The sequence below is a fragment of the Prionailurus bengalensis genome, chromosome A3 (assembly GCF_016509475.1).
Source record: "Prionailurus bengalensis isolate Pbe53 chromosome A3, Fcat_Pben_1.1_paternal_pri, whole genome shotgun sequence".
Classification (NCBI taxonomy): Eukaryota; Metazoa; Chordata; class Mammalia; order Carnivora; family Felidae; genus Prionailurus; species Prionailurus bengalensis.
In genome coordinates, this window is record NC_057354.1 from 16,444,961 (window position 1) to 16,472,959 (window position 27,999).

Below are 27,999 nucleotides of genomic sequence, written 5' to 3' on the forward strand. Positions count from 1 at the left end.
TTTAGAAAAGTTTCTGGGAGTTGAAGAAACCATAATTGCTTGACTGGTAGCAGTGGTTATATGGTAAAAGCCTTTGTAAAGCAGTGCATTTTTCAGATCTGTTTTAAGATTTTTTAGCCAAGGAAAATGAAACGTTTCGTAACGGGACCGAACATTCGTCATGCTGTAGTCGCCAGCCCAGAATCTTAGAATTTATATGACTGGTTTAAACCATCTCTGAGTTAACACAAGTTGATTGTGTCTTTCAAGGTTTGTTAATGTTATTGTTAAGCCAGAGACCTAAGGTTTAGATTCAATATGAATAAACTAGCTGGCCTGCCCTGTATTGTTTGAGAGAATCATTAACCATCACCAAAACACCCCTGCTGGCGCTTGGCTCCTGGAGGCTGTGTTACCTTCGTGTTCCTCAGGTAGGCAGCAGCAGGGAGCGGGCTGCTTCAGTGGAAGGAGGGGGTATAACGTTTGAAACTAGCGTGCATCTTCTCCAGCTCTGGCATTTTAACACGTGAGGCATGTTTCAGTCAGTTGTAATGTGGATCTCATACCTCAGTTTCAAATCTTCTGGATGCATATGATCTCTTCGCACTGCCCTCCTCCCTGGCAGCAACCCTGAAACTATTTTGTACGTGCTATATATCCTGTATTTCTGGTTGGCCATCCCGAGATTCCTTCCAAAATTTGGTTTAAAAAAAACAATCCTGAGTTTCAGCTGGAGGATGAATCCCACTTTTTCAGGTGGCTTCCAAGTGGATTTTACATATACCAGATAACATATATATATATATATATATATATATATATATATATACATACAGACACACACACACATATATATATATATGTGTTTTGATTTTTTTTAACGCCTTTTTTTTTTTTTTTGAGAGCAGGGGAGGGGCAGAGAGAGAGGGAGACAGAATCTAAAGCAGGCTCTAGGCTCTGAGCTATCAGCACAGAGCCAGATGCAGGGTTCAAACTCAGGCATGGGAGATCATGAGCCGAAGTCAGACGCTCAACTGACTGAGCCACCCAGGTGCCCCCCACATAACATTTTAATTCAAACCATCCTAAGCATTCCCATCAGATTTAGTGAGACTCTGTCCAGCCATTTTAACATCATGTTAACAGAAAGTTTGTTTCATTTTTATGTAGATTACGAAACAAGTTTTCTTCTTTACTAAAACATCCCACTGACTGGAATTGGTTCAAGAATGTGAGGTCTGGGTTTCACACATATGTGATTGATACTTGTGTGAGGTGGGAAGGGTATTGCCTGGAAAAGCCCTGAACATAAGTAGTGGGAGATCTCTGCTCGTTCCTAGTTTAGCATGAGTTTAGTGACATCTGAAGGCTATGGTTCAAGCAAGGGAGCACGATACCTTGCCATCATAGCCCTGGAAGCAGAGAGATTTCTTAATAATGATAAGCCGAAAGAATGCTGTTCCACATCCCTAAGGCAGCAGTTGTGAAACCTTTGGGTCTCATGACTCATTTACAAATTAAGGATGCCAAAGAGATTTTGTTCATGTGGGTTATACTTAAAAATATTTACCATGTCAGAAATTCAAACTAAGAAATTAAAAAAAAATAATGTATTACTCGATTTAGAAGTAGTGGTTTTATTACACGTTAACATTTTTAGTTGAAAAATTAACAAAATATCTTAGAAGAGTGGCAGTGTTTTACATTTTTGCAAATTTCTTTCATGTTTGGCTTAACAGAAGACAGCTAGTCTCCTATCTGCTTCTGCATTCAGCCTCTTGTGAACATTGCATGTTGTGTGATCTCTAAAAAATTCTGTACTACACTTCTAGGGGAATGGGCATGAAAAAGGTGGTTAACATGTTAATATGAAAGTAGTTTTGACCTCACAGACTTCCTGAAAGAGTAGATCCCTAGACCATACTTTGAGAACCACTAATTGAGGCCATTATAGTTTCTATTGTAAAGGTGTCTACCACCCACCCCCTCACTTCCACAACCTGTGTCTTGCTTTACCTTCTGTACTGGCGAGAGTGGAGCAAATCGGGTTTAGCGTGTTACTTGAATAAAGATGGTTCCTCATCTTTAAGTCTCAAGTCCTTTTTAGTTTGCTTTTCAATCAGGTGACCTGGTTGTTTACTTAATTCTGTATGCTAACAGAACAGTCACCAGGGAATGAAGAAAGATGCACCTTCCTTTCACAGTTGTCATGAGGAGTGGTGTCAGGACAAAGTTCCAGTGGCTGAGTAACCTGTTGAAGAAATCCAAACTTGGACGAAGGCTAAGCATTCCAGATTCATGGGAATCAATTTTAAGTATTTACACCTCGGTCAAAATCTTCTCAAAATATGAATCTTGAGGCTAAAAATTACTCTGCTTAGACCCAGTTGGGCCAGCTTTCACATGAGTGTCTCACATTGGAACACTTGACCTTCTGCAAGTGCAGTTTACTGAAGCAATCTTTCTTGAATGCACCCAGATCGTGGATTGAGGAATTTTACTCTCATGTTTTCAAAAGTAGCATCCTGACCATGTGCCTTTAATAATAGAACATTCATTCATCCCATTTATTCAGCAAATATTCCTAGAGTGCCTACAGCATCAGGCACGTGATACTAAATGCTGGGAATTGAACAGTAAGCAGAACTACACCCTTGCCCTCAGTGGAGAGAGGAGGATTCCGAGATCATAAGGGCTTGGGGAGGGGGCAGGGTTGTTCTTTTATTTGGGCGGTCAGAGAAGCTCCTGTGATGAGGTGGGTGACATTTGAGCTGAGACCTGAAGAAAGTGAGGGAGTGAGCCTCGTGGATATTTGGGGGAAGGGCATTCCTGACGAACAGCAAAGATGACAAGGAGGCTTGAGGCAGGCAAGGTCACAGAAGCATGGGGCAGGGGCATATCACAGAGGGCCTCGCAGGCCATTTTAAAGGCTGTGACTCCTGAACGAGGTGAGGAGCCATTGGGTGGTTTGGGGGAGAGGTGAGGAGAGGCGACAGGAGTTTGGAGGAGAGGTATCAGACTGGCCTTTACAGAGGGCACTGACTGCTCTGTGTGGACCCAGGGGAGCAGGGCAAGAGGAGGCCAGGAGGCAGGAGGCTACTGGAGTAAATCAGGCAATGGCTTTCGGTGGCTTGGACACTTGGCAGTGCAGACGAAAAGGTGTATTCTGGAAGTATGGTGGAGGCAGAGCTGAGGGGATTTGTCAGTGGATTGGATACAGGGTGTGAGAGAAAGACTGGAATTAAGGACTCTAAAGGATTTGAGAAGCTGGGAGTTGGCTCGAGGAGCAGATACGGGAGAGGTCGGGAGTCTGATTTTGCTCCTGTCTTCTGAGGTGCTTGTGAGACACCCTGTGGCCATGTTGAGTTGGTGGTGGACCTACGACTAGAGATCAGCAGAGAGGCAGGCATAGGCTGGAGACACAAATTTAGGAGTCGTTAGCCTATGGACATTTAAAGCTCAGACTGGAGGAGACCGCCTAGGAAGTGAACGTAGGTGAAGAACCAGACAGAGGACCAAGCTCTGGGACATTCCCACAGTAGAGAAGTCGGCAGAATGAAAAGGAACTAGCCAGAGACTAAGTAGGAGCAGCCAGTGAGGCAGGAGCAGAACAGAGAGAGCAGGCCTATCAGCCAGGTGAAAAAGCATTTAAGAAGAGAGATGTAAGCTGCCAAGTGGTGCAGAGAAGGAAAGGTGAGCACCTACAATGTGCAGGCACTGGGCAGACACGGATGGGCCAGGGTGCCGGGCACTTAGTAAGGGTTCGTGCCTTTTTTTTTTTTTTTTTTTTTTAAATGAAGCTAATCCTTCAAACAACTTACTTTGGAGGAAGAGCCCGAATGTGCGAAGGCACCTAACCCAGCCAGGAACCTTGTCTGGGGAGGCGGGGCTTCTGCAGCTGAGAAGTACTCCAGTGGATTTCTGGGTGCAGACCCTCTCTCTCTCTTCTGGATTTTCGGGTCCCTCCCCTCCAGGCTCTCTAGGAAGCAGTTCCACCTGCGAAGTGAGAAGGAAACAGGAAGCGAATGATTACCCTCTCTGATCAAAGAACAGAACCACAGAGCACGGAAAGACCTGGGGAAAAGCAAGAATGGGACAGCTACCTTTAAAAGCAGTTTAGAATTCATTCCAAGTTTAGTAAATTCCCTTCTGTCTGAGGAACTCGGTTTTCCTGATGACAATCTGTTGACAGACACGGATGGCCTCAAGAGGTCGCCCTTTCCCTGAAATGCATTTGGCTTAAAGGGAGGGGCAAAAACGTGAGAAGTTCGACACTAATCACCTAAGGCCTATACCAAACTGGGCAAAAAATTTCCTTAAACTTTTAAGAAATCAAAGTGTCCCTTTACCAATAACATGGTTTATCAGTTTAAAAAGTGACAAACCACAGGACAAGGTTGAGTAAACATGGACTGTGTAGAGTAAGGAATGCCTCAGTGTCAAGGGGTTTGGTATTTAGGCAGTGACTCTCTTAACTCATTGGTGACTATCTTATTAAGCATTCTATTTGAAGAGCAACTTATCATGTGAGGATAATTTTTAATTAGTTAACGTTTATTAGGTGTTAGTGTGTTCTAAGCCTTTTTAGATACCAACCTACATAATCCTCACCCAACCAAAGAAGGAAGATACTGTTATCCTGAATACTAATAATCCTTTGAGACAGGTACTTTTACAGTTGAAGGGTTTGTGGCTTAGGGAAATTAACAATTGGTCCAAGGTCACACCTTGTGAGGGGCAGAACTGGGATTTGAACACAAATCCACAACTACCTACCGTATACTTATCCAGTACCTATAGGGTACTGGATTCATGAATGTGTAAATGCTATTAAGAAAGAGTTTCTTAATTTAAAAACATACAGTGATTCTTTGTTGTTGTTGTTTATTTATTTTTTTTGAGAGCGAGAGCACACATGCATGTGGGGAAGGGGCAGAGAGGAGAGTGAGAATCCCAAGCAGGCTCCACACCATCAGCAACGGAGCCTGATGAAGAGCTTGAACTCACAAACCATGAGATCATGACCTGAGCTGAAGTCAGATGCTTAACCAACTGAGCCACCCAGGTGCCTCCATACAGTGGTTCTTAACCAGAAATGAGTCAGATCCGTCTGAGAAGTTTTATTTTTTTTTAATTTAATGTTTATTTATTTTTGAGAGAGCCCAAGCAGGGGAGGGGGAGAGAGAGAGAGAGAGAGAGAGAGAGAGAGAGAGAGAGAATCTAACGCAGGCTCCAGGCTCTGAGCTGTCAAGCACAGAGACCAACCTGGGGCTCAAACTCAAAAAAGGCAAGATCATGACCTGAGCCAAAGTTGGACGCTTAACTGACTGATAAGGGTTTATCTGAGGAGCTTTAAAAAGAATAAAACTACCTGAGGTTTTTCCCGGAACAATCTATCATTGATTTGGGGTTGGGGGAGAGGGCTCTGGAATCTGTTTATGTTTTTAAGTTCAACAGGAGTTGAATTTAAATCTTTTTTTTTTTTCAACGTTTATTTATTTTTGGGACAGAGAGAGACAGAGCATGAACGGGGGAGGGGCAGAGAGAGAGGGACACACAGAATCGGAAACAGGCTCCAGGCTCTGAGCCATCAGCCCAGAGCCCGACGCGGGGCTCGAACTCCCGGACCGCGAGATCGTGACCTGGCTGAAGTCGGACGCTTAACCGACTGCGCCACCCAGGCGCCCCTAATTTAAATCTTAAGTGTACCCACCCTTGGTAGGGAACCACCGTAGGGAGCTGCACGGATGAACAGTGGCTAAATTTATCAGGTGGAACAGCTCAGTAGGACACAGCAGCCCCCCAGTCGTAGAACAGGATTATGGTGATTTGCCTAGTGTTTAACTACAAAGAGTATTAACTTGGGCAATTCAAACCCCTCTAACTTCCACTTTGAGCGGTTTTCCCCTCTCCCCTTGAGAGCAGAGTTGGGAAGAAACGTGTGATTCTCCAGTGACCTTGGTGATAAGTGGCAAAAGCAGAGCTCTCTCGGGCCGGCAGCGAGGCATTCTTAAAATCTGTCAGTCAAATCCATTCACTGGCTGGATGGTGAGTCAAACACCTAGACGATGCAGTCTTTATCCACTGCTACTTGCTGCCCGTCAGCTCGGCAAGCTGCCGGTGTTGGTGAGCTCAGAGGCTGGGTGTTTCTGCCTGGGGGTGAAACGTGGGCCCAGATGGGGCTCTTTAACAGCGAAGGAACCAGTAAGAACTGGAGTCAGCTGGGATGAAGGGAGACATCATGTTCTGTCCATTTCTGAAACAAGGACAAATCTTCCACAGTGACTTCAAGTGGCCTGAGTCATCGTGGGATTTGGAGTATGTCAGATAAGTTTGAAGTCAGATAATAGTCCAGTAGTTCTCAAATGCCTTCTGGGCTTCCTTTTTAAGTGATTTCTATCCTCCCCCCTCTCCATATCTCTACATCTCCCCACCCCCCCCCCACGCCCCGCCCACTTCCTGTTCTTGGTGTCTCCTACCTTTCCCAGAATTACTCTATACTCCTGTTAACCCTGGGCTCAGTTGGGATTTCCAATCATTAATCCTGGCCACAGCTTCATGTCATGGAGATTTATTTGTCCCTTTCACTGGAGTTTGGTGGGAACCTGAGTGCTAGGAATCCACGCAGGCCCTTTGCTCCTGACTCTGCCCCAAGAGCTTTCTGAAGTCTGGCCTCACAGGCCCTGAGGACACCAGAGAAAGAAAGCTTGGAAAGGGGATATTTTTTAAAAATCATGATCTTTGACTACTGCTAAGACAACCTCATTCCAAATAATCAGCAACCCTGTGTCTCAGAGATAAAGACAGGCTCCTCGCCCCTCAGAGAAGAGAGAAAGGGAGCCATCGGTGCCTTTTCTGAGCTCTTTGCAAGGTGTTCCCAGGGGTGCAGAGGGGGACTGGAGGTTGTGCGTGAGCCCTGGACTCAGATTTGCTCTATCTTCCAGAATCTGTTTCCAGAACCTCACTTCTCTTCCCGACTTCCCTCCTCTGCTTTCAAAAGCATATGTGAACCATGCCCGTTCCTTTCTCTTTAGGTCACCAGATTCCTTTATGGGGCTGGCAGCGTGGATAGCCCCGGGTCCTGTTAGGGCATGTGAGCAGTGGTGGGGCTGAGATTTGCCAATCGCTCTGCTCTGGGGGATTTTAAGTGTTCCAGGACTGGGTGTTCCTCTAGGCCTCCTTTCCCCTCCCTTCCCCGATCCCTCTGCCTGTTCTCTTTCTGCAGACTCCGGCCAGCGGGGGACGCTGGAGGTGGAAGGGAGCTCATAACCAGGGGAAGAAAAGCCACCAAACTGTCCCAGCTGCCTACACTTAGTTCTCCGCTGCCCTTCCTTGCCCCTCCAGCCTCTCAGCTGGGTCTGGAGCACTAGCCCAATTTGAAACGCCCCTCCCGCTTCGAAGGAGGCTGGGCTGGCCAGGGGGTTATTTTGGGAGCAGCCTCAGAGATCCAATGGCCTTGTTAGGGCAACACTGACCTTTCCGTCCCAGGAGGAGGGCAGGATTGGAGAGGGGCGGGGCAGCGGCTGGGAGATGGACAGCCCCGCACACCCACTGGGTGGAGAAGGGGCCAGCCTGCTGCAGGAATTCAGCCTCGGGCTGGGGGCTGTCACCAAGGAGGAATTTCTCCACTTTGAAACAGACTGGGGACCCCTCCACCCCACCCCTTTCACTGTGCTTCTTAAAGGGATCACACCGTTTTTCCTTTGACTCCAGGGAAGCCAGACTTGGGACGCTCTATGGAGACTTTGAATCTTGCCCTCCTGCTTCCTTCCCAACTGGCAGCCTTCCTCTGGCTGGTTGAGTGGGGGCCTCCCAGGCATGGCACTGACCAGCCGACCCAGTGCTGATTTGGCTCCTGGGCTCATTCAGTCTCTGGTGGCATCTTGCTTTCCCCCTCCTGGGGCACAGTGGTGAGTCAGGGGCGTCCAGCCCTGAGTGTGCTTGGAGAGTGTCGCTGGCACCCCCCCCCCCATCACCCTCTCTCCCCCACGCTGGAGGACGGTGAGGTTGTCAGGGGCTACGATGAGATGAGTGGGGGCCGCTTTGACTTTGATGATGGCGGGGCGTACTGTGGGGGCTGGGAGGGGGGAAAGGCCCATGGACATGGACTGTGTACGGGCCCCAAGGGCCAGGGCGAATACTCGGGCTCCTGGAACTTTGGTTTCGAAGTGGCGGGCGTCTACACCTGGCCCAGTGGGAACACCTTCGAGGGATACTGGAGCCAGGGCAAACGGCATGGGCTGGGCATAGAGACCAAGGGACGCTGGCTCTACAAGGGCGAGTGGACACACGGCTTCAAGGGACGCTACGGAACCCGACAGAGCAGCAGCAGCGGTGCCAAGTATGAGGGCACTTGGAACAATGGCCTGCAGGATGGCTACGGCACGGAGACCTATGCAGATGGAGGTGAGCCCAGCCTGGGGCCCCGCAGAGGGGGCCGATGAGTGAGGGAGACTGGTGGAGGGTGGGAAGAAGGAGGGGCGATATGACACAGAATCAGAGGAGCCAGGACACTATTTGCTGTGTGGCACCGGGCAAGCTGCCCTACCTCTCTCAGAATCCATTTCCTTGTCAGTAAAGGTGGGGCCAATGACAGGGCCATTGAGAGGGCTGGCAGCGGTGTTTAGGACAAGACCTGCTGTATAAATACACACTCAACACACATTCAGTAAAACCTAACTACTACTGTTTGCATGCTAGGCTTACAAACAGGCATGGAATATACTCTGGCTTGTGCTCTAGAAAAATTTGGGTCTAATCTCAACTTTGCCATGAAAGTTATCTTCAAGCAATAGATCATGAAGTGTTCATTCATTCACCCATCCATCTACCCACTTATCCATCCATCCACCCACACATTCATTCATCCATCTATCCATCCTTTCATTTAGTGCATATTTCTGTGGTACCTCCTATTTGCCAGGTATTATGAAAAGAGTTAGATATAAAGAGGAATAAGATACAGCCCAAGGCTTCAAAGATTGGCTTTAAACAAGCCATTATACATGAGTAGGTACAGAGTGCTGTGGCAGAGAAGTTAGATTTGAGAAGGTCAGGGGCTGCTTTAGAAGAGGTGACATCTGAGCTGGATCTTGTTGGGAAAATTGCTTTAGAGAGGGTGTGAGAGCAGGAGAGAACGAGTAAGAAGCTCAAAAGCATGAGCGTGCCCGGTGGGTTAAGGGAATGGAGAGGAATTTTCTGTGGCAAACAGCCGTGGGGAGTAGCAGAGAATATATCATCACATCATCCACTGGGTACAACTGCATGTATCACTTAGTTGAGCCTCAGTTTCCTCATCCACAAAATCGGTTTTAGAATGTCAGCGCTGCTCAAAATGTGGTCAGTAGACAGTATCAGCATCATCTATCCACCAATTCAAAATTCAAAATCAGGGGCCCCAACTAGACCTTCGGAATCCAAATCCAAATCTTGAGGGCGGGCCTAGGCATTTGCTTTAACAAGCCTGCCTGGAAATTTTCATATACATTAAAATTTAAGAAACAATGCTTTAGATCAGGCGCTTGCAAATGACAGATAGCGGGCCAAACTGGCCAGCTGCCTGTGTTTGTACAGCTTGTGAGCTAAGGGTGGAATATTTGAAAAAAATCAAAAGAAGAACACTACTTTGTGACATGTGGAAATTGTATGAAAGTCCCTACATAATATCCTTTTGGCCCACAAAGCCAATACTATTTACTATTCAACTGTTTACAGGAGAATTGGCTGGCTCTTGCTTTAAATGGTCATTTAGTTTCCCCCCAGCTCAGGATAATTCTATGAAGTCTCCATAACTTGCCCCATTGGGAAGAGGAGCTAACACAGATACCTCAGAACTATATATTTTGGCATCTGTCAGATGCATGCGTAGTTATATTATATCACTATGACAGAGGGTGAGCAGTGGACAGTCCCAGAGTGGGTTTGGAGAGGGGCAGGAAGGGGCATGAGCCATCCCAGAGCAGAAGTTGTGCTCAAGCTGAGGCTGGTGGGCATACACAGAGGGGCCTCACGTACAGGATGGGCTCCTGACTGGGCTGCCCATTGGTGAGCCCGTGGTGAGGACCCACCCTCAAATGCATCTGCATGTTAATGAGGTTGTGTCCCTGGAGTTTCTGTGGGTGCAGTGGCAGCTACACAGCACTGGCTGGAATTGGACAGCGCTGAGGACAATTTCTGGCTCCACGCTTCCTAATTTGGTGTCCATCAGCCGTTTGCTGAATGTCTGCAATTCGGTGCAATTCAATTCACTGGATGTTTATGCTGGACACTGCGCTGAGCGCTGGGGACAAGTAGAGAGCAGGCCTCAGCTTCTCTGGCTACAACAGGGAGATGATCCTTGCTGGGTGTCAGATACCCATGCAGAGTGGTGCACAGGGTGCCAAATGTTCCTTCGCTAAAGTGTCTTAAAGGGGGAAACCTATTCATTCATTCATTCATTCATTCATGCAACCAATATTATGGGGCACCAACCAGGTGTCAGGCTCCATCCTACAGCAAGTTCCAGGAGCCAGGGCAGTGGGCAAGCAAAGTTATGAAACAAATAGCAGAGAAGGAAGAGGGTGACTTTTTGGATGGTGTAGCCTGGGAAGCAAGATGGGAGGACTAGGGAGAGAGTAACGACTTCCAGGCAGAAGGAATGATGGTCACAAAGACCCTGAGGCAAGACTGGACTTGGCATGCTTGAGGAACAGCAAGAGTGCCAGGGTGGCAGGAGTAGAGTGGAGGGGGACAGGCAGGGGTTGACGTTGGAGCTGAAGGTGTGAGCCAGATCACGTAGGCATTGCAGGGCCCAGGGCTTGATTCTGGGTGTGCACAGGAGCTCTTCAGGCTAGGTAACTGGAAGGCCTGCTCCTCTGGTTTGTCAGAGGCCCAGACTCTTCTTCCGAATGAGACAGTCCCACATCCAGCGGCCCTGGAAACCTCAGATCTCTCCCAAGCCACACACGAGGTGCAACTCTCCAAAATTAGATGTGGCCACTGCTTCGGAAAATCTCCTTAATCAACCTGTCATCAGTTCCCCGAGGGTTTGTTAAGGACCTGCCCTTTGCCCCATCCTGGGTAGTGCTGAAGAGAATGTGGACAAATAAGATCCTGTGATTAGAAGCGGCTGGGAGTCAGGCAGCCCTGGGTTATTATTGTGGCTCTATCCTATTATTTAATCTCTTGGAGCCTTAGTTTCCTCACCAATAAAATGGACTATGCTAATCTCTCATAAGATTTCTCATGAGATAAACAGGTACTCAATAAATGGTAGTTGCTATAATTACTATTCACTTTCATTAACTCATTCAATAAATATGCATTGAGTGATTATTATGAAGCTAGCTCTATACTATACTGGTGGTGGGAGGGAGGAGTATAGACATGAACAGGATGGGCAAGGTCCCTATCTTCCAGAGAATCTAACAAGAAATTGTACTATAGTGTGTTAGGTACTAGGCAGGAAAGTACTGGGAACTAAGGAAGGAAGAGGTGGGCAACTAATCAGACTGAGGCATTCAGGAAGGCTTCCTGGAGTAAGTGGCAAGCTGGGCTCTGAAGTATGGAGTAAGCCAGGTGACAAGGGTGGGAGATGAGTGCCCCAGGTGGAGAGAACAGTGCACACAGGTCAGGAAGTCCAGAACTTACTGCCATCCAGGAAATAAAGCTGAAAGTTGCATCTCCTCCCCAGTTTTCGGAAGGACTGATCAAAGGGACAATATGTTCCATTTCCTCCAGTCCCCAACTTGCCTTGCGGTCAAATGTCACAGGTGACTGCCTCCTCTAAACTAAAGGAGGAGCACCTGGGTAGCTCAGTCGGCTAAGTGTCCGACTCTTGATTTCAGCTCAGGTCATGATATCATGGTTCATGAGTTCGAGCCCCACATCGGGCCCTGCACTGAGCATGGAGCCTGCTTGAGATTCTCTCTCTCCCTCTCTCTCTGTCTGCCTCCCCCCTGCTCACTTGCTCTCTCTCTCAAAATAAATAAAATAAACATTCAGAAAATTTATAAAAATAAATAAACCAAAGGAAACAGTTTTCCAAACTGGAGGTGTTGACCCATTAATAGGCAGTAAAATCAACTTAGTGGGTCATGACCTGCATTTTTAGAAATGAAAGAACAGAACAGAAAAATCAGAGTGTTTCACAGAGGATAAGAAAGCATTGTTTCCTGAAACATTTGTTCAGCTGAAGATGCTGAAGATATATGTACATATATAGTGTGTGTGTGTGTGTGTGTGTGTGTGTGTGTGTGTATAAAAACTTCTGTGTTTACATGCATCGTGTATTTCTTACATGATGTGTGTATAAATGTATTTCCTACTGCAGGTCATGGTCAAAAACATTTGAAAATCACTATTCTAAAGTGACTTGACGTGGAACCCTCATCCAAGCCTCTCCATTCCCACGTCCACAGACTCTCCCTCTCCTCCAAGCCTTACACTTCAGCTGGGGGTTAATTAAGCTCTCCAGCAACCCCCCCCCCCTTCCCCGGGCAGGAGAAGATGGAAAGAAAGGTGCCCCCTGGGGTCCCAAACCCTGCTATAAACCTCCTGGCACCCCTCCCCTGCCTACAGCCCTCTTCCTGCCCTGGCCATATATAGCAAAACTAAAAATAGCTGCTGACTTAAAGCTCCAAAGCAAGCATACACCCAGGCCTTAAGTAGTAATGCTCCTTTGACGGCCTAGCTGTCTCCACCCCAGGGACCCACAGACTCCAGGACTGGAAGGGCCATTGGCGATCTTTGCTTTCCTAGGTTCTTGATCTGGGGCCCGTGCCTTGGCCTCAAAGGCCCATCAGGGTGCAGGCAATATGTGTGCATATGCATATGGGTTATCTGCGTTTTTCCTCAGCGAAAACACAGATTCTTAAAGTAATCTGGTGCTCCAATAAGTTCTAGAACTACTTACTTATCTAGTTAGTAATCCCCTCCCCCAAATGTGCAGTGGAAAAACCAGGCCCAAGGCTGACTTTGTTCATAAAGCCAAGAGTAATAATAATAGTTAATATGTTTGGTGTGCTTACTATGTGCCAGGTGCTGTTCTTGGCATGGAACACGCTATGTTATTTAAACTTTCACAACAACCTCGTGGGGAAGTACTGTTATCACCCCGATTTTACAGACGAGGAAACAGAGACAGATGATTTAAGCACTGTATTCTTACTCATGGTCCTCTAGCTAGTAAGAGGCAGACATAGAATCGGATGGTAGTAAGTGATAATTAAATATTTCACAGTATAACTATTTTTAATAAACAATAAACAACTATACAAAATAAGACTGGCTACACCATGGGTGAGACCTAATGCAAAATGAAAACGCAAGACCCCTTCTTCAATATCATTAAGAATTTCAACACAGTGACAGCCAAGAATTAAACCAAGTGCAGGGCCTTCTAAGTGCGGAGCCTGGAGCTATGACACAGGGGGTATGCTCATGAAGCAGGCCTTGACAATGGCCATATCTGCATGAGCCACTTACTGTGTCTTTACTCTGTGCCAGGCTCTGTGCTAAGAATCTTACACATTTTATACTATTCAGGCTTCTTTTTTTTTTTAATTTTTTTTTTAACGTTTATTTATTTTTGAGACAGAGAGAGACAGAGCATGAACGGGAGAGGGGCAGAGAGAGAGGGAGACACAGAATCAGAAGCAGGCTCCATGCTGTGAGCCATCAGCCCAGAGCCCAACGCAGGGCTTGAACCCACGGACCGCGAGATCGTGACCAGAGCTGAAGTCGGACGCTCAACCGACTGAGCCACCCAGGCGCCCCTATTCAGGCTTCTTAATACTCTCATTGACTACCCTAGCGGTGTTTACATCTTTATGACTACGACCCGCTATAAGTTAGGTATTTCACATTGTAATTCTAGACATACACACACAAATGTAAAACTGAAATATATCACTGAAAAATATTTCCCTTCCTATATGCAGTACTTGCTATTGTCTCTTTTATTCCATCCTGTTGACAGAATTAAACTCTGCCTTGATAGAGTACAGCACTTAGAATTTAACATGTGGGTTAGTGCTATTATTATTATTATTATTATTATTACATGTTTAGCTATGACAACTGGGTCAAAAACCCAAGCTTCTGCTCTCTGGATCCAATTTTCTTTCTCTTGCCTAAAGCTGATGGCTTAAGCTCATTTTAGCCCAATTGACTCTGAACATGGGAACAAAATGGATTTGCCAGGATCTGGGTCTGAGCAATACCTAGTGTCCCATTATCTGGGCCTGGGATATGTGTTCCTTGAAGCAACTTTATTTATTTATTCATTCATTCATTCATTCATTCATTCGTTATCCACAGGAATATCTTTTCTATTGATCTGTTTGTCTACCTTTATGACAATATCACGTTGCCTTTGTTACTGGAGCTTTACAGTAAATTTTATTTTATTTTATTTTATTTTATTTTATTTTATTTTATTACAGTAAATTTTATTTTTTAAGTTTATTTTGAGAGAGAAAAAAAGAGAGAGAGCACAAGAGAGGGGACAGAGAGGGAGAGAGAGAGAGAGAGAGAGAGAATCCCAAACAGGCTCTGCACTGTCAGCTCAGAGTCTGATGAGGGGCTCGAACTCATGAACCATGAGATCATGACCTGAGCCGAATTCAAGAGTTGGATGGACACCTAACCGACTGAGCCACCCAGGCACCCCTATAGTCAATTTTATAGTAAATATTAAAATCAGAGTAAATCTTCCAACTTTGCTCTTTTTGCTTATGGCTGGGTTCTTCTAGGTCATTTCCGGTTCTATATACATTATCAAATCAGCTTGTTCATTTCTAGTAAAAAAACTGATAGGCATTAAAGTGATTAAAATTGCCTTAGACCTAGGGCGCCTGGGGGGCTTAGTAGGTTAAGTGTCCGACTCTTGATTTCGGCTCAGGTCATGATCTCGTGGTTCATGAGTTTGAGCCCTGTATCAGGCTCTGCATGCTGGCAGTGCAGAGCCTGCTTGGAATTCTCTCTCTCTCTCCCTTTCTCTGCCTCTTCCCTGCTCACTCCCTCTCTCTCAAAAACAAACAAACAAACAAAAACTTAAAAGAAATGCCTTAGACCTATACATCAATTTACAGAGAATGGATAATGTAACAGTAGTGACACTTCCAATCCATGGATGTGGTAGAAGTCCCTATTTATTTAAGTCTTTAATTTCACTTAGCAATGCTTTGGAGTTTTCAGTGTTTTGCACACTTTTTTTCATTGAATAAAATTACAAGCTTTTTAAACGATATTGTAAATGGAATTTTAAATTTCATTTTTCCAATTGTTCATTGCTAGGTTATAGAAACGCAATTATTTTTGTCATTGACTTTAAATCAATTAATTTACCCTGCTAAATTAATTTTTTAGTTCCAGTGGGATTTTTTTTGTTCTTTTTCAGATTTAAAAGGAACATCTTTTAGTTTAAAATTTCTCGATTGCTATTAAAAATCAAGTGTGGAAGTCCTAAGAGGGGCACGTGGGACTTAGCATGTGGGGCTTGCAGTAGCCAGATCTGGGTTCAAATGCCCGCTGTGCCACTTCTTTCTTTAAAAAAAATTTTTTTAATTTAATTCTGTTTTTTTATTTTTAATTTATTTGAGAGAGAGAGAGAGCAGGGGAGAGGCTGAGACAGAGAGGGAGACATAGAATCCAAAGCAGGCTCCAGGCTCCTAGCTGTCAGCACAGAGCCCAATGCGGGGCTCAAACTCACAAACTACGTGATCATGACCTGAGCTGAAGTTGGTCCCTCAACCAACCGAGCCACCCAGGTGCTCCCCTGCTGTGCCACTTCCTAAATCTTTGAACGTGGGCACTCTGAGCTTCCATTTCCTTTTTTCCCTTAGGGATATCACATTCCCCTTCAAAACATTGCTGAAACAATGGAATGAGATAACACATAAAAAGCACTTAGCATAATGCCTGGCACATAGAAAGTGCTGAAACTATTCTCCTTTCTTGCATTCCCTTCACCGTCTAGAGGGTGAACTAATTCAGGATGGTCTGAACCACAGCTGTTTTGGGGAGACTGTTTCAGCACAGAAACTAGCTTTTGACTTGGGAGCAGTTAATAAGCTAAGACTTTGATTCAATTAGTTCTGCCTTGAGTCCTGCCAGTGTTGATGGAACTCCTGCCAGGCACGATTCCATTTCGAATGTAGAATCAGCATAATTTAACCTCATGTTGAAAATCTCATGTCCCAGTTCACAGCCAGGGGGCCAGTGTGACAGCCGGCTGAGCTGCTGTCATGGCAGCTTCTTGGCTTTATCTGGGACCCCAGGAGAGCCGAGCAGACCCTCAGGGAGACAGGGAAGTGGACACAATTAGTCTTTCTTCTCTGCAGCTTTGCTTTCTGTGATGTGTGTGTCCAATTGGCCAAGTCTCTGCACACATGCTCCTGTCCAAGGCCAGGCCCTTGGGATTCATGGGGCTTGCTTGTTTCCAGAGCCTGCTAATTCCATGTCCCCAACAGCTGTTCCCTGGACCAGCCCTTGCTGCCACACCCTTGTGAGGAATGTTGAGCCTCATTTTCTGAGGGCCCTGGTTGAGGTTGGGGTGCAGGCTGAATGGGGGGATGGTGTTGCTTCCTGCCCTAGACCAGAGGGCTACCCTTGTTCTCTTCTACCCCTTCTGGAGCTAGAGCCACAGAGTAGGTGGACAGTTAGGTCTGGTCACGAGTGAAGCATCCAGGACCCCTACTCGTTCCTCTATAACTGAGAGTTGACTGGCCCAGACCCACCTGGAAAAAATCTATAGAATGATCCAGGGGCTGTGGGAAGGCCAGAACCCCTTCTCCCCAGGCAAGTAGTGAGCACCGTGAGCCTGGAAGTATCCCAGCCTATGCTGTTGACCATCATCTGGGCAATGTAGAGTGGGGGTCACACAGCGAGGCCTGAGGGCTGCACACAGCCTGCAGGAAATGCTCTATTTGGCATGCACAGTGACGATAGGTTTTTAAAATTTTTTTTGTTTATTTTTTGAGAGAAAGAGAGAGACAGAGAGACAAAGCACGAGTGGGGGAGGGGCAGAGAGAGAGGGAGACACAGAATCCGAAGCAGGCTCCAGGCTCTGAGCTGTCAGCACAGAGCGCGACTCAGGGCTGAAACCCACAGACAGTAAGATCATGACCTGAGTCGAAGTCAAACGCTCATCTGACTAAGCCACCCAGGTGCCCCTGCACACATGATGTTTTTAAGACTTTTATTTTTAATTAAATTTGAATCCTTTATGGGTACCATCTTAGTAAAGTGATCAAATTTCACATCACCGATGACAGGACGGTCTTACAACATAGGCCCTTGATGGGATGTACAGAGGAGGGCACAGCATCACCTATATATACACCATTCCTGCCAGGAAGGTGTGGAGAGGAGGCAGTTTATGCAGGGCCTTGTAGGCCATCATAAGAATCTGGCTTTTACTATGAGAAAAATGAGGCCTATAAGAGTGACATGGTCAGATCTTATTTAAAGGGATTCCTTTGGGGGCGCCTGGGTGGCGCAGTCGGTTCAGCGTCCGACTTCAGCCAGGTCACGATCTCGCGGTCCGGGAGTTCACGATCTCGCGAGATCTCGAGTGATCTCACGTGAGTTCGAGCCCCGCGTCGGGCTCTGGGCTGACGGGAGCCTGGAGCCTGTTTCCGATTCTGTGTCTCCCTCTCTCTCTGCCCCTCCCCCGTTCATGCTCTGTCTCTCTCTGTCCCAAAAATAAATAAACGTTGAAAAAAAAAATTTAAAGGGATTCCTTTGGCTACTCTGTTGAGAGACAGGGGAGAGGAGGTGGTGCAGAAAGGTAGAAGCAGGGAAACAAATCAGTGAGCTTACTGACAGGTGAGAATACAAGCTTGGGCCACCATCTGACGGCAGCAGAGGTGGAGAGGTGGCTGAATTCTGGATCTACTATGAAGGTAGCATCAATAGATTTTGCTGATAGATTGGATAGGGGGAGTGAGAGAAAGAGGAGTCCAGGATGGCTCCAAGGCTTTGGCCTAAGCCTCGGGAAGATGGCATTGCCCTGACCTGAGATGGGCCAAGAGTTCGAAGAGGGAAGGTCAGGAGCTCAGTGTTGGACGTCGTGGGTGAGAGATGCCTGTTGCACATGCCACCTGGGCATGAGGGCTGTGGGCAGGCCTGAGCATAGAAAGGGGGCCTGAAATGGGGCGCCTGGGTGGCTCAGTCAGTTAAGCCTCCAACTTTAGCTCAGGTCGTGATCTCACAGTTTGTGAGTTTGAGCCCTGCATTGGGCTCTGTGCTGACAGCTTTGAGCCTGGAGCCTGCTTCAGATTCTCTATCTCCCTCTCTCTCTTCCTCTTCCCCACTTCCTCTTTCTCTCTCTCTGTCTCTCTCTCTCTCTCTCAAATATAAACAAACATTAAAAAAAATTTAGAAAAAGGGGACCTGAATGACCATGGGGGGCCTCCTTTGAACCCAGACTCTCTCCCTTTGATATCTTTTTGCCTCCCCTACACCCAATTATGTCTGGTTTCCCAGGCCCTCAGGGTTACTGAGCCGACTCAGAGCCTGGCAAAGGCACTTTCCCCCAGGTGACTGGTGTGCAGGGCTGGCAGCACCCAGGTGATGTCACCTGGTTAATTCCCTGCTTCTTGTGTGAGCTGTGGGGTGTCATCCGGGGTAGCAGCCTCTGAATGTGGGGATGGTGGAGCCCTGCAGGCCACGGGGACTTGTCCTACACCTGCTGTAACCTGACTCTGCTCCCAGGAGCTGGTCACAAATGCTGCCAGCTTCTCCGCTTTGGGTTGCCTTTCGGTGATCCCGGGAAACCAGGGACAGTGGAGCTCTGATGGGCGGCAGCACTTGGGAGCCGTGGGAAGGGAGTTTGGTGCCACCTTGCAGGCAAGCCAGAGAACAAGGCCTTGGGGGTGTTATGGGAAAAAAGAAATGCAGTCTAAACGCTCACACAAAAGGACTGCTACACTAACTCAAGAGACCCATGCCATGAAGTACTAAAACCATTAAAAAGACAAAGGCAGACCCACCTATACTAAGACGTTTTAAGGAAACAAGAACCATTTGACAAATATTTATTGAGTGCTTACTATGTGCTAGGCAGTGTTTTCAGTGATGGGGCTAATGGTAGAGTGGGGGAACAGCTAAACATTTAGTCTATTTGTTATATGTATATCCTTGTAAATGAGCAGAAAAGGCCTCTTAGGACCTAGATTGTTAACAGTGATTACCCTTCTCATCCTGGGGAAATAGCACACAAGTTGTTGGTTTTTTTTTTTTAATTTTAAATACTCCTGTATTGTTTGAATTTTGTGCAGTGAGCATATATGATTTTTATAATTTTGTTCCAAGTTATTTATTTTGAGAGAGAGAAAGCTGGGGAGGGAGGGAGGGAGGGAGAGAGAGAGAGAGAGAGAGAGAGAGAGAGAGAGTATCCGAAGCTGACAGTGCAGAGCCCAATGTGGGGCTTGAACTCACCAACTGTGAGATCATGACCTAAGCTGACGTTGGATGCTTGACTGACTGAGCCACTCAGGCACCCCAACTTTTATATTTTTAAAGAGTGTCCTGCCCACCAACACATATACAACACTTACATATACAAATAAAAAGCCTTCAGGGTGAGGCGCCTGGTTGGCTCAGTTGGTTGAGCGTCTGACTCTTGGTTTCAGCTCAGGGCATGATCTCATGGTTTGTGGGTTTGAGCCCCGCATTGGGCTCTGTGCTGGGGATGCAGATCCTGCTTGGGATCCTCTCTCTCCCTCTCATTCTGCCTCTCTCTCTCTCTCTCAAAACAAAAAAAAAAAAACAAAAACAAAAAAACAAAAACAAAACAAAAACCCAAAAAACAAAAAACAAAAAACAAAAAGAAAAAAGAAAAGAAAAACTGTCAGGGTACAAAAAAGGTTTGGAGGCTCTAAGCAAAGTTCCCCAGAATCTAGGCTCAGATCTCAAAAGATCCCCCTTTGCTCCTCTCCATTCTGGGGTATTCAGCAGTTCAAAGCGAGGCGGGATTGAAAGAGCTGGCAAGGCAGTAGATCTATTCTTTAATCTCAGATGAGCTATGGCCGGGCTGTGTGGCCTTAGGCAGGTCCCTCCACCTCTCTGTGTGCAAGCTTCCTCCTCTGTAAAATGAGGGGGCTGAACCACACTTACTCCCAAGGGTAAGTCACTTTTTTCTTATATGCAACACCAGCTAATTGACTATAGCTACCTGCAGATGTGATAAGGGGTCCTATGCTCAGCCATATCAGGATCATGATTGATTAGCAATTACTGTTGTGGACACACTGTGGGTAAGAGATGGACCATATGACAGATTACTTGTTGCCTTGAAGTAGGTGGTCTCGGAGGGCCACTTATTCTCGGGATTGAGATAGTCTCACCTTGAAGTTGAGGTTGTCAGTGAACATGCTGCACATCTGTAGGTATCAGGAACATACCAGTCTGTATTACATACGGGGTGCTGGCACCAGCTGCTACCATCTCATGAGAGCCCATTACTAAATTTTCAGGAATTTTGCAAGCTGGCTGTTCAACTGTTGGTAGCCTGTCTGGCCGTGGTGGGTATACTTACAAGATGGAAATTGGCTAGCACTACAAAATCAGGGTTGTTTGTTTATTTTTCCAAAGAGCTATTCTACCAGCACACCACTGAACATTGTGCTAATATGACATGCCCTTTTCTCCTTCTCACCCAGATGAAGGGTAACCAAGCAGCCTGCTTTGCCTGGGAACTGTCCTGGTTTTAGTACTGAAACTCCTAATCTTGGGAAATCCCTCAGTCTAGGGCAAACTGGGATGACTGGTTACCTTGCAATCCTTTCCCATGAGGTGAAGGGAGCCAACATTTGTTGATGAGAGTCTGAGAGCTCTGCTAGAGAACCCATGTAAATACTCCAGCAGTAGACGCTGCAAGACACCCTCAGATACCCCCCAGGGGCAGAGTCCTCCTTCCCCTTGCTGCCAGGAGCATTGGTCGCTGATGGCTCACAGCCAGGCACTGTTGTCTGTCAGAAGGAGCTGCCTAGCTCAGTGGGCAACCCAGAGCTAATGACTGCTTGATATAGGAGTCCAAAGACCCAGCCTCTTTGGACAACTCTGAAGGGCCATACTAGCTCCAGAGATCCCCATGGGATCACTACAAGCCTTGGCTTGTTCAACTTGAAGAAGTTCAACTTCTTCTGCAGTTGAATCCAGAAGATTCCTTCCTTCCTTCCTTACAGATGCTCATCCCAAGAATATTCCCCCAAAATCACTCACATGCAATCTTGGCTTCCTAGGGACCCAAGACTATCCTTGAGGCACTCAGAAACCACTGCAGGGTTTTAGGCGGGGTCACCTGATCAGATCTACATCTTATTAAGATGACGACTCTGGCAGCAGCAAAGGGTGGACTGCAGCATCAGGGGAGGCGGGAGACCAGGGGAGATGCTGTTGTAGTTAACCAGGAGGCACTGGTGCAGCCTGGACTAGATGGACGGGGTGAAGATAAAGAGAAGTGGGGGAAATTAAAGAAATATTCAGAGTCAGGTCCGTCTGTTTCCAAAGCCCAAACAATTTCCATTGTTCTGCTGTCCCCAAAGATGTCTCAGGCCTGGCTTGCTTTCTCAGGGACACTGGGTCCATGGTATTTATCAAGGTGGGTTAGAGTTGAGCTGGGATGGGTCCCCTATATTTAGGAGCATCTATATAGGTATCTGTGGCATAAGGGCATGCTTGTTCACTGCTGTGCATTCCTGGTTTACATGGCCCAATTTTGGTGCACCTGGACAAGAGCCACTGACTTCTGGACTCTCGGTTGCTCAGTCCCCTGCCTGCCATTCTCCATCTTAAACAATGTCTGAGATCTGCTGATGACACTTCCATAGTCCTGTCAAAGATCTTGTGCTGACATCTGACACTATGGGAAAGGATTTGAGGAAGGACCAAGAATGGCTATTAGACCAAATAGACAAGATATAGATGAGATAGCTGTATAAGAGGTAAGAAGTGACAAATGTCTCAAGCAATGAGAGTATGGAGGAAAAAAGATACTCCAGGAAGGTTTTCTGGAGGAGATGACTTTGAAGCTGGGCTTTGGTGGATTTGGGAAGACAAAACTAGGAGGGTGAATTGGGACCAGGTCATGAAGACAATGGACTGTCAGGTCAGGACTTCCATAGGCAGCGGGGACCACAGGAGAGGAGTTAGCCCTGATTCTTCTCTCTCCATCTCTGTTCAGTCCTCCAGGGACACTGGTGTTCAGACCTCAGACAGTTTCCTGGAAATAGGCAGGTGTCACTGGGCAGAGGGGGTGATGTTCTCAGTGTCCATTCTGTATTTGGAGGCAGAATCCCTGGTCTGGGCCACATGTCTCTTCTCTGGGTCAAAGTGGGTTCTGGATCTCCTAGACTTCCCTTGGGTTTCTGAAATGGTCCGCTCCCTTCAGAGCTGAGGTCTGGATGAAGGATTGCAAACCTTTAGCTCGTAAGGGATGTTCTCAGATTCCTAGAGGCGTAGAGGAGAAAGCACTGGTCAGGACACCTCGCTGTGACCACCAACAGCTGCTGTACTTGAAGCAAGTAATTTAAATTCTTAGTTTCGATTGTTCCAACTATAAAATCACAATGATGACACCTATACCTGTTAGGATATTTTTTTGTCTGTGGGAAACAGAAAGCCCTAACTCCAAGTGAATTAAATAAGCATTTTCTACAGAAATATAATGTGGGCTACAGATGCAATTTAAAATTTTCTAGTAGCCACAGGTAAAAAGGTGAAATTAACTTTAATAATATATTTTATTTAGGGGCACCTGGATGGCTCAGTTGGTTAAGCATCTGACTCTTGATCTCAGCTTGATTTCAGGGTCTGAATTTGAGCCCTGCGTTGGGTTCCATGTTGGGTGTGGAGCCTCCTTAAAAAATATATATTTTATTTGACCCAATAACCAAAATACCATCTCTACATGTAATCAATATGTAATTATTAGTGATGTATTTTACATTTTTTTGGTGCTAATTCTTTGCAATCTGGTGCTCAATAACCACCTGTGTCTCCTGGCTGCCATGTTGGACAGCACAGACTTAAACAATAAGGATATTTATAATCTCACATAAAGAAGAATCCAGAGGTAAGAGAGTCTCAGGATTGGTTAACTTGGAGGCTCAACAATGTCAACAAGGACCCAGGGTCCTGCCATGTTTTGCTCTGCATCCATATAGTGTCAACTCTATTCTCAGTGGCTTCATGGTACTAGGTTGGCTGCCACAGCTCCAGGGGTCACCTCCACATGCAGCAATACCCAGCAGCAGAAGAGTGTATGCCTGCATGTTTCTCCTTATAAGAACTAGGAACTCTTTCCTGCCTCCCTGCCCCGCCCCCCAACAAACTCTCCCTCCGGTCTCAATGCTGGATTTCATCAAATGCTCACATCGAATCCAATCATTGGCAAGGTAAGTAGACATGAAGTCTGGCTGAGAGCAATCAGGATTTACCCCTGGATAAGGAACCTTTCTCTGAGGCCCAGGAAGGAGGTCTGGGCCCTTGAACAGAACGAGGTTCCATCAGCAAAGGAGAAATCCGCTATTGGGTAACCACTGGGATCTGCATGACACCTGCCAGGTACAGCATGTCACAGGTTTGACAGAAGGAACGGAGCCAACTGGTTAACAAGAGGCTAGTGTAGAGTTTTGCAGCTCTTACTCAAGTTGCATATTTGAGCCATCAGAGGTGCTTTAAAAAACTCCAGTGTCCACGTCGGTTAAGTCATAATCTCTCCCCCAAAGGGTGGATCTTGTACTATAAATATGGTTTCCAGAAACTACTCTCTCATGTGTGTCTAGAGGGTGTGGAGGCAGGTGTCATTGATGAAGAGACCCCCCCCCCCCAAATTTTCTTCCTCCCAAGGACAGAAACTTTAAGGCCTCCTGGGTCAGAGATGTGGCCAAAGCAGCCAAGCCTGGGCATCCCAGTGCATAAGCCTGCTTTCTTACAAGCAAGCAGACGTGGGTGGAAAATTGGAGCTGGGCTCGTTCTCTCCCTCTGAGTTCTTTCTGTCCTCCCCGGCTCCTTTTCAACTCTCCAGTTAATCCTTTTGGGCGAGCTTTTCTGAGCAAAGATTCTAGCCTGCCAAAACTAGCCTTTATTGAGCACTTACTGTGTACTAGCTGCCTCACATATGGTTCATTTATTCCTTGGTCCGCCAATCCTCCCTCACCACCTAAGGCCTGGACCATTATCACTCTGCATCACTGGTGTGGCTGCCTAACATTTATTTCTGTGGTGGTTGCTTAAATCTAGTCTATCCTTGGCGCTCAACTCTATGCCTCTTGAGAGTGGAGATCATGTCTATTTATCACTGTGTCCCCAGCATCTAACACCAAGAATTCCAGGTCCATAGCAAATACTCGTTAAATTCAAACAAGTGAATGAACAATGATCTAAAGTATGTATCATTATCTCCATTTTAAGAAGGACAAGCTGAGGCTCAGCAGGCTTAAATAGTTCGACATGTTTTAGAACTATTTGGCATCAGAGTCAAGGTTGAAACCCAGCTTATTCTGTACTAAACCAGAAGGGCAACTGCAGGGAGATGATATTCAGGTTTTATTAACTTTAGGAGCCTGGTGTGAGGGACAGAACGGTATTTACCAGCCTTTTACATGTACCCCAATAATTTCCAGGGTTTGGGCTGCTAAATCTAGACCTGACCACATTGGCAGCCACCGCCAGTCACTATTGAGTACTTACCATGTGCTGAGTCATGAAGGAAAAAAGAAAATGTGGTTCCTGCCCCTGGAAGAATGGAAGGGTATCACTGCAGAGAAGATACAGATTCATCAGACGTTTACTGTAGGCTTCCTTGGGCCTGGGAATTGTGCTAGATGCTGGGATCATAGCAGGAATAAGCTGGATATGGCTCCCTCCCTCTTGGAAGCCAAAGTCCAGTGGGAAAGGCTTATGGTGGACAAATGACCTTAACAGTTATTTAATTGCAATTGGGAAAAGTGCCAAGAAGAACAGGGAGACATGACATCATATGGCAGTACTCAGGGGGCAGGGTTCAAGAAACCCTCCTGGATGAAGTCATATTTAAGCTGAAACTTGAAATATCAAAAGAAGTTGGCCAGGGGAAGAGAGAAGGGAAGAGCATGCTGAGAAGAGGTGGAGGGGGACGGGAGCATGTGCAAAGGTCCTGAGGTGGAAAGGCAAATGTGACTGGAGAGGGGGTCAGAGGCTGAGAATCCTGCCTCTTACCCTGAGGCAGTGAGAATCCCTGTAGAGTCTACAAGGCCAAGTGAGGGGCCAGCCCAAAGGTGATCAGGAAGCACTTCCTTCCATAGAAAGCTCATCTTAGCCAGATGGCTGTGGGCAGGGTCCTCCTTTTCCCTCTCTTCAGATGCAGATGCTGCGTTCTTCCAGTCCCCAGGGAGAGCTGTCCTGTCTTAGAGAGAGTCAGGCTGGGGATGGCCCCAGCACTTGGCTTTTCCCCCTTCCCAGGGCCCCGTCACTCCCAGTCTCCCCTGGGTGTCTGTGCCTCTTGCCACTTGCTTGTAAGTTTCCTAATATAGCCTGGCCGTTTCCTCCCCAGCTGGTGGCCAAGAGCAATCTCAGTTTCTCTTGGGCTTAAAGGGACCATGTCAGCCCATCTCACGCCAACTTTAAGCTAAAGGTAGATTGGTTGATTTAATTTCACAAACGTGTCCAACCCAGAGATTAGATGTCCTCTGTCTTTCTCCCAGTTTACCATCTTCTCTGCTCCATTCTTGTTCACTTTCTCCTTTCACATATTTGTTTTTCTTCTTTCTTCTGAGCACAGTAGGAGCACAGCTGGACGTGGATGGGAGCTTTGGTATATTTATTAGCTTTGTCACCTTGGGTGAGTCTTATAGGAACCATTAAATACCTCTCTGGGAGTGAGCTGTGCAGATTTCTGGAGGAAGACTGTTTCAGGCAGAGGGAGCAGCAAACAGAAAGGCCCCGAAGCAGGGGCATGGCTCATGGAACGGGAGGAACAGTAAGGAGGACTTTGTGGCCAGAGGGGAGTGAGGGAAAGGAGGAATGGAGGGATGTGAGGACAGAGGAGCGATGGGGATGAGATCAGGTTAGGTCTGTGGATCACTAAGGACTTCAGCTTTTCCTCTGAATGAGAAGAGGCAGAGCAGTGTCGTGATTTTTGACTTTATTACATTTGGACAGAATCCCTGTGATTAGTGAGCTAGGAATGGACAGAGGCGCACGGACAGAGAGAGACCAGCGTGGCAGCCATTATGAAAATCCAGGACGAGAGACAACAGTGGCTCAGGCTACTGCCTAGTAGCAGGGGGGTGTGAGAAGTGGCCAGATTTCAGATTCACTTGGAAAGGAGAGTTGACAGGATTTTCCAATGGCTATTTGCAGAACGCTGTGCTGGAGTGGTTTTTTTCTTAAAAATTTATTTACAAATTAGATTATTTGTTACATCAAGGTATAGTTTCCAGGCAGAGAATTCATTTTAAGTGCATGGTCTTGACAAATGTATACACCTGTGTAACCACCAGTACAATCAAGGTGTAAAACATTTCCATCAGTTCGGAAAGTTCCCTTGTACCCCTCTGTGGTAGATCCCTCCTACCTGCAGCCCTGGTAACCACAGATCTGCTTTCTGTCACTATACTTTAGTTTTTTTTTTTTTTTTCCAGGCTTTTATGTAGTTGGAATCGCACAGTTTGTATTCTTTCATCTCTGGCTTTATTCACTTAGCATGTTTTTGAGATCCATCCGTGTTGGATATGCCAGCAGTCTATTCCTTTTTAACGCTGACCAGTATTCCACCGTGTGGCTGACCACCGTCCATCCATTTACCAGTTGATGGACATTTGGGTTGTTTCCATTTTTTTAAAAAAAATTTAATTTATTTATTTTTGAGAGAGAGAGATACAGAACACAAGCAGGGGTAGGGCAGAGAGAGACAGGGAGACACAGAATCCGAAGCAGGCTCCAGGCTCTGAGCTGTTAGCAGAGAGCCCAATGCAGGGTTCAAACCCACGAACCATGAAATCATGACCTGAGCTGAAGTCGGACGCTTAACCAACTGAGCCACCCAGGAACCAGGGTTGTTTCCTTTTTTGTTGTTGTTTCCTTTTTAATCTTCCCCAAACCTTAGAAGGTGGGTATTATTTTTCCATTTTCCAGATAAGCAAATTGAAAATCTGAAGAAGTAACTTGTCCAAGGTTCTCCAGATTAGATATTTGAGATCAGTTTGTCTCTGACTGCAAGTTTCTGTCTGTCCCCTTGCCTCCAATATAATGTGACCACAAGTGATTGAGCTTAGAAAGGGGAACACATTAGTTTTAACTCTCCACTTTCTCATCCCCTGGACCACGTTCTCTTTGCTCTGCTCTCTGCACCTGCCACACAAACCCATTTTCCCACTTCCTCAGCTTGAGTCAGACCTTGGGTTCATACCCCAGTTCTGCTCCTTCCTTACTAGGTGACTTTGGGCAAGTCACACAATCTCTCTGAATCATCCACCTGTGAAATGGAGATCATATTTGCATCTTCTTCTATGAGATCATGTCCAGTGATATCTCCTTTCTCTCTCTCCACTTCCCTTTGGCCCTTTTATAGCTCATATTCCATGGTCATTGGCTTTCCATGGCTGGTCACTGACAGGAGGAGAGCTCTGATGTCCCTCTCACTGCTGGCTGTGTGCCTGCCTGTAGAGAGGCTGCAAACAAATTAATCCAGACTTTCTGGTGGTGAGGCCCAGAAACTGGTATTTTTTAGAGCTTCTGAAGGGCAGCCAGGATAGAGAACTGGGGGCTCAGAGTGTGAACTTCAGGCATCAGATAGACTTGGGTTTGGATTCTGCCTCCTTGGTCAAGTCACTTAACCTCTCAGACCACCAACTTCCTCTCCTGTAAATGAGCATCGTCAAGGGACCCACCTGATAGGAACTTTGAGATGTTTAAATGAGCCCTCGGCACTGTACATGACTCTTAATGCAGTCTCTTCATCCAGAAAGTGATGGGGGCGGGGTGGGAATAGGGGCCCAAGGTGGAGTAGCCTGGGCTGGGAGGGACCAGATAGTATACAGTCATAGGGACATG

General features: G+C 46.6%; 1 protein-coding gene and 1 long non-coding RNA gene across 2 annotated transcripts in view; one reads left to right on the plus strand and one right to left on the minus strand.

The window, feature by feature from the left end:
* The first annotated feature begins 7,221 nt into the window (after positions 1-7,221).
* Positions 7,222-27,999, plus strand: part of JPH2 (junctophilin 2) — a 69,742-nt gene continuing 48,964 nt past the window's right edge. The window contains exon 1 of the mRNA XM_043602324.1: positions 7,222-8,385. Coding sequence (XP_043458259.1) covers positions 8,007-8,385 — 379 coding nt within the window. The 5' untranslated portion in view covers positions 7,222-8,006. The remainder of the gene's footprint in view (positions 8,386-27,999) is intronic.
* LOC122496248 lies at positions 21,877-27,996 on the minus strand. The gene is made up of 2 exons (XR_006300737.1): positions 27,837-27,996; positions 21,877-22,413 (listed from the first exon to the last, which is right to left on the minus strand). It is a non-coding gene; the product is annotated as an uncharacterized LOC122496248 (long non-coding RNA).